The sequence below is a fragment of the Mercurialis annua genome, linkage group LG1-X (assembly GCF_937616625.2).
Source record: "Mercurialis annua linkage group LG1-X, ddMerAnnu1.2, whole genome shotgun sequence".
In the NCBI taxonomy this organism is placed as follows: Eukaryota; Viridiplantae; Streptophyta; class Magnoliopsida; order Malpighiales; family Euphorbiaceae; genus Mercurialis; species Mercurialis annua.
The window spans coordinates 4,447,717-4,461,039 of NC_065570.1; the positions used below are offsets into that span (position 1 = coordinate 4,447,717).

Below are 13,323 nucleotides of genomic sequence, written 5' to 3' on the forward strand. Positions count from 1 at the left end.
CTAGTTTTAGGTTTGTATTCGGCACAACTCAAATCAATCAACAAAAATACAACTTCAAAGACTGCGCTTTTCTATCTTCAACCCCGCGGTTGGTTAAATTAGGAGCAGTAGTAGTTTAAATATTAATCGCGCATGGGTTTCTTAATCTTCACGTTAATATTTTAGTTTAGTTTAATTAAACCCTGTTCAACTTTTCAGACCGAACCGGTTAAAGCATCAATCCGTACAGAACCCATCTATAAATTCAAAGACGAGTATGGAAATTGTCCATGCGAACAGTAGCATAGAGCATAAAAACCGACAGTCTTGTAGCCCTTCATTATGCACACTTGGAAGTCTGTATCACCGGCACGTACCAGGAAGTCCTTTACTTAATTCTTATTTCATCCTCGCAATGAAAACTCCTTTTTTTAAGTAACATTTAATCTAAACTTATTCAGATATTTTTTGATAAATTTATAATTTATTTTAAAAAATTTAAAATTATAGTTGTTTTAATATAAATAAAATAATTTTATATAATTTATAAATAATTAAATATTTAAATAATGTTATATATTAAAGAAACAATATATTCTAATATAAGTAATTTTGTCTAAATAATTTAAAATATTAAACAGCTATCAATTGTTGACAAAAAGTTTTAAAATGGAGTTTTTCCAACAGTAGTTGTTGGGAGTTCAAAAACTTATAAAAAACTCTTAAAAAATCTCAAATCTTTTAGTGGAGCTTTTTGAAAAGTATTCCCTCCGTTCCAATAGAGTTGTCCAAATTGCCTTTATCACACAGTTAAGAAAAGCAATTATTGTTTATGAATTTTGTAAAAAAATAATTACTTTTCTTGTTATACCCTATTTAATATAGGGTCTACTTGCAATTTATTTTCAATTTACTCATTGGTGGATTTTAAATAGGGATAATCTAGAAAAATTGAGTGTAAAAATTAGTAACATTTTGAAAGTGGACAAGAATTTTGGGACAAAAATATTTCTCGAAGTGGAAAACTCTATTGGAACGGAGAGAGTAAAAGATAAAAACTCTATCGAAAAACTAAATCAAACATCCCCTTAATAACATAATTTTCATCGAGTTTAGTCAAAAATATAAATTAGTACAAGTTAATTTAGTTTAGCATTAGATACCACAAATTTGACATGAAGGTTACTGCGAAGCTATCAAATATTTTTGGAATAATGAATGAATGCATGGATCTTAAGCATCGCTTAATTCTTTTTAAAAAGTAGTAATAAGAAAATGCAAATTGATTAGAATAGAACACCAACCTTTAAACATGGGATTCTCGTAATAAAGATCAGGTGTTGCTTACTAAACATAAATGAACGTTAAATAAGAGCAGTATTAGCATTAGAAAAACAACAAGAAATAACCATGCACGTGGCATCCCACTATATATATATGAATTGGTTTAATTAAAATATAAAAACATTTGAGTCAGATCCGTGCATGGGGATGAATTAATTTGTACTATCCTTTAAAAAGTTAGTATTAAATCTCTTTCGGTGACTGACATTTTTGCATAAAAGAAGCACCACAACAAAGCAACGTTCATTTTTGCAGAGAGACCACTTGCTTTTCATTAAGAATGTAAATGTAAAATCCAAAATATTAACTGAATTTTATGCGAATCTTCTGAATATGTTATTAACTACACATGGTAATTCCCATCTTCTCTGCCACTATTTCTATTTACCAAAAATGATTCTTTGCCGATTTCTTCAATACTTTATTGCTTATATTTTCTGCACATTATTTTTGTTACTTATTAAGGATAATTGTTAAACTATGTTGGCTTTGAGAAAAAACTAAACTATGTTGGGAATCAAATTGTACGGGGATATTAGAAAAGGTACAAAAGTACAAATTGGACCTTCAATTTTTATATAAGTTTGCTTGAAACTCCTTATTTTATTTTAGAGCAAGTCATTATGAATATCCTAACACATGTCATAATTTACAATTTAATTCATTCTATTTAAAAATATAACAATATAGTTCTCCACTTAGTTTAGTTTTTTTGCCCATTAAATTAGTCAACTAAGTTATATGACTAAATTAAACGAGTTAACGTATTCAATTTTATTTTTTTAGTGTTTTTTAAATTCTTAATTTTTTTGATTTTTTTTGTAGTTTTCAATAATTTTAGTTTTAAAAACTATTACTTTTTTTTAAAATATAATATTTAAAACTTAAAATAAAATAAAATATTAAAAATACAAATAAATTAAATTAAATTTATTAAGTCATTAAATTCATAAATTACAATATTATTTTTCTATGAATTGAAATTTAGTTTTTTTTTGTTTAGTATTGACTCCATTGACTAACACTAAAAATGAATGGAAAAAATAAACTGTTGACAGAAATAGAAGTTGAGAATTACGTCGTTTCATTTTCAAATAAAATAGCCAAAAATGTTGTTATGTCATATCTGGTGTTCTTCATAATAATTTTCTATTTATTTTATTTTCAATTGAATCCCAACATTTAAAAAGTGGATTAAATTATGTATAATCCATACTTGATTCCAATTAACCTAGGTAAGAATTTTCCTAAAACACTAAAAATATGATTATTCCCAATCAAAACAATGAATAAGCTATAATATAGTAATTAATTAAGTATGCAATCAAACACAATTGCTGCAGGATATTGTGATATAGTTCTACCTAATCCCAATAAGAAAAAAAAAGCAAGAAACAGTCACACAATTTCAATTTGACTGTACAAAATGCAATTCTTGTGTTTTCCATCTTTCCACACAAATATCATTACCCAAACATGCAGTAAGTTCATGATTCTATTTGTCATTCAAATTGAGCAAAATCAGTAACACAAAAGTAAACAGCAAATTAATTTGGTAATTAACCAATCATAAATTAATTAATTAGTACCTTAAACAATTGCCAAAAATCAGAAAACTCAGCACCAGGCACGCTGCCACCTCACTCTGTAATCCTACGTGTTTTTGCTGACATGTCCACGCTCCCCCCTCACCTCTTTTAAAAACACCACATTACTGGCCATCTCACTCTCACACATCAAACACTTTTCTATCATCTCCTTTTCCACTTCTCTCTCATTTTCTTCTCTGAAATTCAAACTAACACTCTAATTCACCAACCTGTACTGACTCACTGACTTCAAACAAAAAAAAATGGCAGAAACTTCCTCTAGAAAACTAATCGTCGAAGTTTGCAACGCAAAGAATTTAATGCCGAAAGACGGTCAAGGTACAGCAAGCGCTTACGCGATTGTTGACTACGACGGACAGCGGCGGAGAACGAAGACAAAGTTTCGAGATCTGAATCCTGAGTGGGAAGAAAAGCTTGAGTTTCTTGTTCATGATAATGACTCCATGGCGGACGAAATTTTGGAAGTTATTCTTTATAACGATAAAAAGACGGGTAAACGCAGTACTTTTCTCGGCAAAGTTAAGATTGCCGGTAGTGGATTTGTTAAGTCCGGGTCGGAGTCTCTGGTGTATTATCCGTTGGAGAAACGGAGTGTTTTTTCTCAGATTAAAGGTGAGCTTGGGTTGAAAGTTTATTATATTGATGAAGATCCACCGGCTGTGCCGGATGAGAAAAAACCTGAGGCGGCGGCGGCGGTAGCACCGGCTGATGAGAAAGCACCTGAGAATAGTGAAGTAAAACCAGAGACGGAGGTGAAAAAAGAAGATAAGCCTGAAGAGAAAAAAGAAGAGGCTAAGAGTGTAGACACTGCAAGTACAGAAGATAAGAAAGAAGAGAAGCCAAATCCACCGGCGCCACCACAAGAGGACAAAGAAAAGAAACCGGAGACGGTGAATCCACCACCAGAGCCAGCAGCAGCAGTAACACCACCACCTCCTCCGCCACCAGTAGAGGTGGAGAATCCACCGTTAGCTCACAGTGAAAAAACAATACAGCAGCAGAAGGACAACAATAACGTAGTAGAAAATGGTAAAACATCCGATCTCACGATCAGCAACCTCGAGCTACGATCACTATCAAGCGATCGTAGCCGAAGCGCTTACGATCTGGTTGATCGCATGCCCTTTCTATATGTTCGTGTTCTAAAAGCGAAGAGATCAAACTCATCGAATCATCCCACATATGCGAAGCTTGTGATCGGCACGCATAGTATCAAAACCAAGAGTGAGAGCGATAAAGATTGGGATCAGGTTTTCGCATTCGATAAAGAAGGATTAAATTCGTCTTCACTTGAAGTTTCTGTTTGGACAGAAGAGAAAAAAGAAAATGATGAGAAAACTGAGAATTGTCTTGGTACGGTGTCGTTTGATTTACAAGAAGTTCCAAAGCGTGTACCACCAGATAGTCCTTTAGCTCCACAGTGGTACAGTTTAGAGTCGGAGAAATCGCCGGGAAATGACGTCATGCTTGCTGTTTGGATCGGTACTCAAGCGGATGAAGCGTTTCAGGAGGCTTGGCAATCGGATTCGGGTGGGTTAATACCCGAGACCCGAGCGAAAGTATACTTGTCGCCGAAGCTTTGGTATTTGAGATTAACGGTTATCCAAACCCAAGATTTGCAGCTGCCTTCGGTTACCGAACCTAAGGCTCGTAATCCTGAGCTGTATGTTAAAGCTCAGCTGGGCCCGCAGGTTTTTAAAACGGGTAGGACTTCTGTTGGGTCAGGCTCATCCAGCTCAGCTAATCCTACGTGGAATGAAGATTTGGTATTTGTGGCGGCTGAACCGTTTGAGCCGTTTTTAGTAGTGACAGTAGAGGATGTGATTAATGGACAGTCAGTTGGGAACGCTAAGATACAGATGGCAAGCATCGAACGGCGGAGTGATGATCGTACGGAGCCGAAATCAAGATGGTTTAATTTGGTTGGTGATGAGAAGAGGCCGTACACAGGTAGAATACACGTGAGAGTATGTTTAGAAGGCGGCTATCACGTGCTTGATGAGGCTGCTCACGTGACTAGCGATGTTAGAGCCGCCGCTAAACAGTTAGCTAAAGCTCCTATTGGGTTACTAGAAGTTGGCATTCGAGGAGCTACTAATTTACTGCCGGTTAAAACCAAGGATGGTACACGTGGCACTACGGATGCTTACGTGGTTGCTAAATATGGGCCCAAATGGGTTCGTACCCGTACGATCATCGACCGGTTTAATCCTAGGTGGAATGAGCAGTACACATGGGATGTATACGATCCCTGCACAGTGTTGACTATTGGCGTGTTTGACAATGGAAAGCCAGGGAAAGATATCAGAGTTGGGAAAATAAGAATAAGATTGTCCACACTGGATACTAATCGGGTGTACCTAACTTCATATTCACTTACTGTGTTACTACCAAGTGGAGCCAAAAAAATGGGAGAAATTGAGATAGCCGTTCGATTCACATGTTCATCATGGATAAACATAATCCAAGCCTACACCACACCGATGCTACCTAGAATGCACTACATACGACCATTAGGTCCAGCTCAACAAGACATACTGCGCCATACAGCTATGCGTATAGTCACGGCTCGGCTCGCCCGGTCCGAGCCACCATTGGGTCAAGAAGTGGTTCAGTTCATGCTGGACAGCGACACGCATATGTGGAGCATGAGGAGAAGTAAGGCTAATTGGTTCAGAGTCGTTGGGTGTCTCACACGCGCCGCTACATTGGCGCGTTGGCTTGACGGGATTCGCACGTGGGCGCACCCTCCGACAAGTATTCTAGTTCATATCTTGGTTATAGCTGTTGTGTTATGTCCACATCTATTGCTCCCCACCGTATTCATGTACGCCTTCTTGATTTTAGCGTTCAGATTCCGTTATCGCCAAAGGGTCCCACACAATATGGATCCGAGGGTTTCGTATGTTGATGTTGTGGGTCCAGATGAGCTAGATGAGGAGTTTGATGGATTTCCCACCACACGATCTGCTGATGTGGTTCGTATTAGATACGATCGTCTTCGGGCTTTATCGGGCAGGGCCCAGACACTTTTAGGAGATTTGGCAGCCCAAGGAGAACGTTTGGAAGCATTGTTTAGCTGGAGGGATCCGAGAGCAACTGGTATTTTTGTGGTGTTTTGCTTATTTGCTTCATTGTTATTTTATGTTGTACCATTTAAGGTGTTTGTGCTAGGGGCGGGATTCTATTACTTCCGCCACCCAAGGTTCCGCGACGACATGCCGTCTGTGTCCGTCAACTTTTTCCGGCGGCTACCATCTCTGTCAGATCAAATACTGTAATGCTGCTGTTTTTATTGTTTCATGTAATGCATTAATAAGTTATTGTTTTAATAAGTTAGTAATTTATTTGATTTATTTTGAATAGAGCCAAGAGCCTAGTAGAAAGTTGGTAGTGTTGGTATGGAAAAAGTGGAAAAAAAAGTGACCGTTATACATTTATTTTATGGGGCGGTGGACTTAATATTGTGTGCATTTAATTAAGGGGCCCGATGTAAAGTTGGTGAAAGGAATTTGACTTGCCAATTTGAGGAAGGTTACCGTTAGATGAGCAAGTCTTTGATAACGTATAGTATATTTGAATCTTGAGGTAGCTTAGCCAACACCTAAAGAACAAGAGATAGAAAAGAAAAGGCAAAATAAATGCATACAACTGATGTGAATCAATTTCATTTCAACTCAATAATTAAGGATATGTTGCGTTAAATTGCCAGTCATAGTTGCTAAGCTGACAGTCTTTCATATCGAGCCAATGAAGCAGTTCGTGATTTATAAATAAGTCCCGCCAAGGTAAAACCGTAGTTTATGAAGCGAAAGTTTAATTGGGGGTCAACGATTTTAAATACCTTTTATTTTATTAGAGTAATAATTTCACGCAATTGTTGTGTCACGTTATTGGAGTAATTATTTCACACAATTGTTGTGTCACGGATCTTTATAATAGCTAAAGATTTCAATATTTCATACATTTTATTAGTTTGTTGCATAGATGACGTGACACAACAATCACGCAAAATTATTATCCATTTTATAATTAGTAATTTTTTTTCTTTGTAATAAAAGCTCATCAAACATGTTTAAGAGCATAATGTTTACTCCATGCAAGAGTTGTACCACGTTCTTTTTATAACAAGTCAATGAGCATGTACGATAGTGGAATATTCAATTATTTTTTTATTTTTTTATCATTAATTAATCTAACATTACAGATTTTTTATTTGTTTGTTGCACAAATGACATGACACAACCGTTAGAACATATATACTTTTATGTTGCATATCAAACAGCTAGCTTTTGTGATCAGAAGGATTCTAATCTCTTAAAAACAAGCCCGTGCCATTTTGTCAAATAGAAAGAGGCAAAAAAATCATCTACATTGTCGTTTTGTGAAATTCTTTTCTGAAACAAGTTTAGCCAGCAAACTTTTAAGTCTTCTTGAACCTGGTCCAGGCTTCAAATCACCATATTTCTCATAATCTAAACCTGAACATGACTTCTGTCTATTGCCATTTCCTAAACACCAACCTCCATAAGAAAACTTGTCATTATACCTCTTAAGAAGCTCGCGATCGATTTTGTCGAGCAATGGATCATTTGTCTTGAACTTTCTTGCAAACGGGCGGCTGCTGAGGATCGATCTTCTGTAATCTTTAAGGCCAAGGTACCTTGGATGCTGCTTAGGAGGTGTATCCCAAGTGATGTAGTGAAGATCATGATTGACTGTAGTGTTTTTGTAGTCTTGAGAATTGCATATAAGTGTTTGAAAGTAGCCTTCAGGTGAGGATACAAAGTTTGTGTAGTAGAGGAGCAGAGTTCTTGGGAGATTGTCCCAACCTACTATACTATACTCAGCAAATGATCTTGACAATACTGTCCAAGCTGAACCTGATTAGCAATGTAATGGAATTCAGAACTAAGGTTATTGGAGTAATTTAAGATAAGACTACATGAATGTATAAGCAAGCAAGCCACAAAACTATAGATGAAAAGCTTCTTGAAAAGCTGAGGCTAAATGCACATTTTTGACCCTTACGCCTGGTTCGATTTTTAATTTGGACCGTAATAACCAAACGTTACTCAAAATAATAGATTAGACCCTCCTTTATGATGTGGACGATATATGGCATATACATAAATGATTTATCTTTATATGAAACTTGACGTTACTAAAAAATACAAATTGAACCCTCTGTCAATGCCACATGTTGGCCACATCAGAATGAGTAACAGTAAAATAAAAATCTATCAAAAGATGGTCCAGATTGTTATTTTTTTATAGCATTAGGTATATGTTTGTAACAAAAAAAAAATCATTAAAGGCCAATTTAAAAATCGAGTCAACATGAGAGTGCAAATTGTACGTTTAGTCTACTTTATTTCAAGCATGTCAGAGATAATAAAACTATAACAATTTGAATTTTTAGGTTTATTAATAATTTGACATGGTGTTCGAAACATAACTTCTATGATCGAAAAGTTTATAATTCAATCTTTAATAAGTAATTAAATATTTGAAGATAAAATAAAATAGAGTTGTAATTCCAAAAGGTTATCCACAGAAGCAGTATAGCACATGCAATCCCCAACATGAAGCAGGCTTTAACATGTGAGCTTTATAGGTGATGCAGCCCCATATGTATGAAACTATGGAACTGTCTAATTTAATTCAAGGACTTGTCTAGAAATCCAAGGGTGAATGTGGTTCTTTCACAGTTTCACTTGCCCACTACATTATTTCCCCAATGACTCATAAACCACAACTTTTTTTAAACATATTTTAGAAGAAGAGCTATCACCATTCCATAACATGCTTGATTGTATAGATTAGATCAAGATTACTGCTTTTTTTCTACATTTTAAAATTATTGTGTTTCTCCTTAACATTTAGGTGATAAAAAATTAAAATCCCGTTACAACGGGGAAGGGGGTTCAGTTATATAGAATTAAAATATCACGGGAAACATTAATTTTTCTAAATATATAAGGAAAAAAAAAAATTTAAATAGCAAAGAAATAGAGCAAGTTTGCTCCATTTTTAGATATAATATGTTCCTTGATAATTAATCACATTTAAGCATATACCCTATTTATTATGCAAATGGTAGACACACAAATAGACATGACAACTTAAAGTTCCTAACTAGTACAAATTGATCTTGATATGGAAATGTAACTTTGTTTCTAAGAATGCTGCTTATAGTTTAGGATTTCTAGCATGAATTAGGTACAAAGTCTTAATCAAACTATCATTTGAAGCAAACTAACTAACATCACTAGACTTTGATATAAAGCCAGATTATGAAATTATGAGTTGGACCTACTTTAATAAAAATACAAAGCATAAATTAACAAGGTTTAATCTTGGTTCTGCCAAGTGTAACTGTCTTCAAATCAAGACCTTAGATTTTGAGGAATTTGTGACTTTTTGTCGGCAAAGATCAGATCATGTGATGTGAGGACAAACTATAATATTATTAGTTACAAGTCAATATAAATTTTTAAATTCATCCCAACATAAGGTCTCAATCTCAAAAAACCTCGTGAAATTTTATTAATTATCAAAAATTTAAACTTTAAGCTAAGTATCATCAACATGCTGTCCCTTCACTTCAGAGATTTCACATGCTAGCCAAAAGCATAAAGTATGGTTTGGTTTGATTTGATTTTCAATTATGTATATATAAAAAAAGACTTTCGACCAAACAAACCCAAACGTTTAGCAAAAATATTTATTGTATTTAAACTTTTTAACTGTATTAATCATAACTAATTTAAGCCGTAGTCAATTTCATTCGAACATTGAAATTATTTTGTTTTAATTGGCTACAATTAAAATAATTTCACCGGTGATATAAACATAACCGAACAGAAAAACCAACCGAACCGACTAATACAGTTTGGATTAAAATACTCAAAATTCTTAAATGTTAATTTATGACTATGAGGACATGGATGCCAATGTCTTATCAGAATCATGACCATGATCCTGTTCATAATAAATAGTATAAAAATACCTGCAAAGAGCTTGAATGCAGTGGGCACACTCCTTTGTTTTATTACCCACCAAATTTCTGATTTGTTTCGGCTGTAAAGCCCTGGATCTATCATAATTGGCTTTGCTCTCTTATTCCTGTCAAAATTCATTATAAAACAACCTTAGAAATGCCAATATACACTACTAAAATATTAATTATAATAAAAACATAAGATTCAAAAGAAAAGAGATTTTACACTTTCCACCCTAAGTGACTAGTGTGCTGTATGAAATTCAGATCCCTTGGTAAGCTGGAAAATGCATCAATTAGATCTACACATTAAAAATCAGGCCAAAAAAATGACATTAGAACAGAGATAAACACAACAAAACCAAACAAATTCATGAGGTCTCAGTTTCGAGTCTCGAAAATTCTAACTACTAACCACTAACTGCTAACGTAATTAGATTCTATCTCGGATAAACAAAATAGATTAAATTAAAAAAAGGGCACTCACCATACCATCTTGAGTAACCAAAGGATAATCAGAGGCACTAAGATTAATAAACCAATCCCATTGGCAAGTCCTCAACAAAATAGCCATGGCATGAAGAGTAGTAGCAAGCATAGTAGGACCTCTGTAAGTCACCAAATTTGATTTTCCCACCATCCAAACATTCCCCACAGCTTCAAAAACCGGTTCTTTAGACACAAATTCAGCAACTTTTTTATGCTCAAGTTCCTCTGCATCTGAATCCATATGAATCAAATAATAATTCCCAGGATGGTAAAGTGCTTTTATTACTCTAATAACCCTCTCTGAATCCCCTTTAGATGCTGAGATTAAGTAAGCAAAAGTTACTGGGTAGGGTTTTTGGTCCTTTAAGGTGATTAGTGGTGAGTATGTTGAGATGGGTGTGGTTAGTTTTGTGGGTATGAAGTATAAAGATAGGAGAAGAGAGGCTGCCATGAATAAAATGGTGAGAAATTTGATTGTCATTTCATGGGTTAGTGGAAAATTTGAAGGTGAAGAAATGGAGAGAAATTGGAGATGAAAAAGTTAGTTTGAAGTGGTTAGTGAAGGTGAAGGTGTTTTTAAAAGAAGGGATGAGTGGGAATCAAGAAGTGGCGTGGAGGGTTAGATCTTCTTTTAATTAATATAATGTGTTTTTTGATTTTATAAAATAATTAAAATTTTATAAAAATTAAACTATTAGCATTTTTTTTTAAATTAAAATATTTTTATTATAATATTTTTTGAAAAAATTAAAATATTACTATTAATATTAGTTAAAGACTAAACTTATCAAAATATTTGTATAATCTTATTATATATACATTTAAGTATAGTATTTCTCGTCCAAAAAAGTACAGTATTTAATTTTTTTAAACTATTAATTTATTATAATTCACTTTAAAACAAATTAAATAATGTTTTTAAAAAATTAATTTTGTTTGTTTCAATCTACTTTATGTGTATTATTTCAATTGATAATATTTATTTCTCTCGGTTCAAATGAAAAAAATAGAAAATATAACATTTAATATATTATAATTATATAAAAAGATAATATTGAAAAATTATTTTCAATTACATTGAAATAGATAGAGTATAATAATATAATTTTTATAATATATTTAATTTTATTAAATACAAAAGTATCAATAAAATTATTTTATTTAATAATATCGAATGTTATATAATTAATAGATGATTTATTATATAATTGGCTAAACTTATTTTGGAATTCCTAAATTATATGATTTTTATTATCTGGTCCCTCATCTATAATTTTTTCTTCTCCAATTCCTAAACTTCTTCTTTAGTCAATTGGGTCATTTAAAGGACGGAAGAAGAACCCAGTTGTTGAAAAAAGTAAAAGTTTAAGGACTAAATTGCTGAAAAAATAGAAACTTAAGGACCTAACTGCTAAAAAATTAGAAATTTAAGAATTTAATTGATGAACATATGGAAATAACAGGGACTCAGGAAGGCAAAATTAAAGATAAAGAATCAGATAATAAAAAACCCCATACTTTAAGCACTCAAAATAGATTTAGCCTCTATAATTCTACATTTTTCTTTGTTTTGCTTTGAAGGAAAGGCCTTCAATTGCGATATAAACAATAAACTCCTGTTTTTAGGTGTGTTTAAACCGAGTTGGTATGGTATTTCCTTCGAGAGGGGAACGGATCGTAGATATTGGGAAAGGGACTTGGAAGAAAATAGTAGTTTTTGACAAAATTTTGGCCCATGACATGTGAAATTCAATGGCACAAAACTGTCTACTACATACTTTATCCATAACAAATATTTATTATTTAGTCCGTGTATTAATATATAGTATTTTATTATTTATTTATCTATAAAAGATATCATATATATTTTTATTTAAATCAAATAATGATCTTATACTCATGGTAAATAATTTAAATATTTTAGTTAATAAATTTATATGATATTTAGTTAATTAAATAACAAATAATTCTTTTTAATTTGAAATATAAAAGTATAATTATTATATCAATCTATAGCGAAAAGAGTAATATAATTTTAGAAATATATTTTAATTTATTTAACTTAGGATATTAATTAGTGTTACTACTGAAAATTTAATTAACTAAAAATAAAATGAATATACAATACTTGTAAATTATATTTTTGTGACTTATATGGCTATTTTATAATTTAGAAATAAATATTACTTTGTCTACTTATAACTACTTAATGAATTACTATTTTTATTTATTTAGTAATGAATAAAATTGGTTTTATTGACAACATGGCGGTCATATATAAGATTGAAAAATATTCAATCGCACTAAAATACCAAAATTTTACATGTTATGTCACATTTAAAGGTTTTATCACGATAAAAAAAATCAAACCAGTTTAAAAATGGATATAAAAAAAATATTATATGCAAAAAATAAATTATATTTGTTAATTTTGAAAGGTTGTAACTGATAAAAATCATAAAGGTTTGATATTATACAGGGATTTGACATTTTTATAAATGAAATTTATCATAGAGTAGTTTTTTTTTTTTTTTTTAATAAACTGAAGCCCATTATCAAAAATTATGGAGTTTTTTTATCTTTCGGCTTTTGAGGTCCAAAAAAATTAAAATAAAATGCCTAAGCCAATAATCAGGATAATTTTCTCCATTTAATACTTGGACTTAGGGATGGCAATGGAAAGAGGATTCCCGTTTCCCGTGAGTGCCCGCCCCTAATAGGGCGAGGAATCTCACCAATTACCCCCATGGGTACGGGATGGGAAAAAATCATTCTCCAACCACGGGAATGGGGAGGGGACGGGGAGTATAGTCCTCACCCCATGGAGATCCCCATCCCCGTCCCCATGAGGATCTGATTATATTTATACATATTTATATTATATTATAAATTTTAGTA

At 32.8% G+C, this 13,323-nt stretch overlaps 2 protein-coding genes across 2 annotated transcripts; one reads left to right on the plus strand and one right to left on the minus strand.

The window, feature by feature from the left end:
• The first annotated feature begins 3,137 nt into the window (after positions 1-3,137).
• LOC126664460 (FT-interacting protein 3) lies at positions 3,138-6,298 on the plus strand. The gene has a single exon (XM_050356852.2). It carries the CDS (start codon positions 3,176-3,178, stop codon positions 6,212-6,214), a length of 3,039 nt encoding a protein of 1,012 aa, XP_050212809.1. The 5' UTR covers positions 3,138-3,175; the 3' UTR covers positions 6,215-6,298.
• An 872-nt stretch (positions 6,299-7,170) lies between these two features.
• On the minus strand, positions 7,171-11,031 carry LOC126654018 (beta-glucuronosyltransferase GlcAT14A). The gene is made up of 4 exons (XM_050348056.2): positions 10,429-11,031; positions 10,163-10,238; positions 9,946-10,061; positions 7,171-7,816 (listed from the first exon to the last, which is right to left on the minus strand). The coding sequence occupies exons 1-4, from the start codon at positions 10,904-10,906 to the stop codon at positions 7,299-7,301; spliced, it is 1,188 nt and encodes a 395-aa protein (XP_050204013.1). The 5' UTR covers positions 10,907-11,031; the 3' UTR covers positions 7,171-7,298.
• Positions 11,032-13,323: the final 2,292 nt, after the last annotated feature.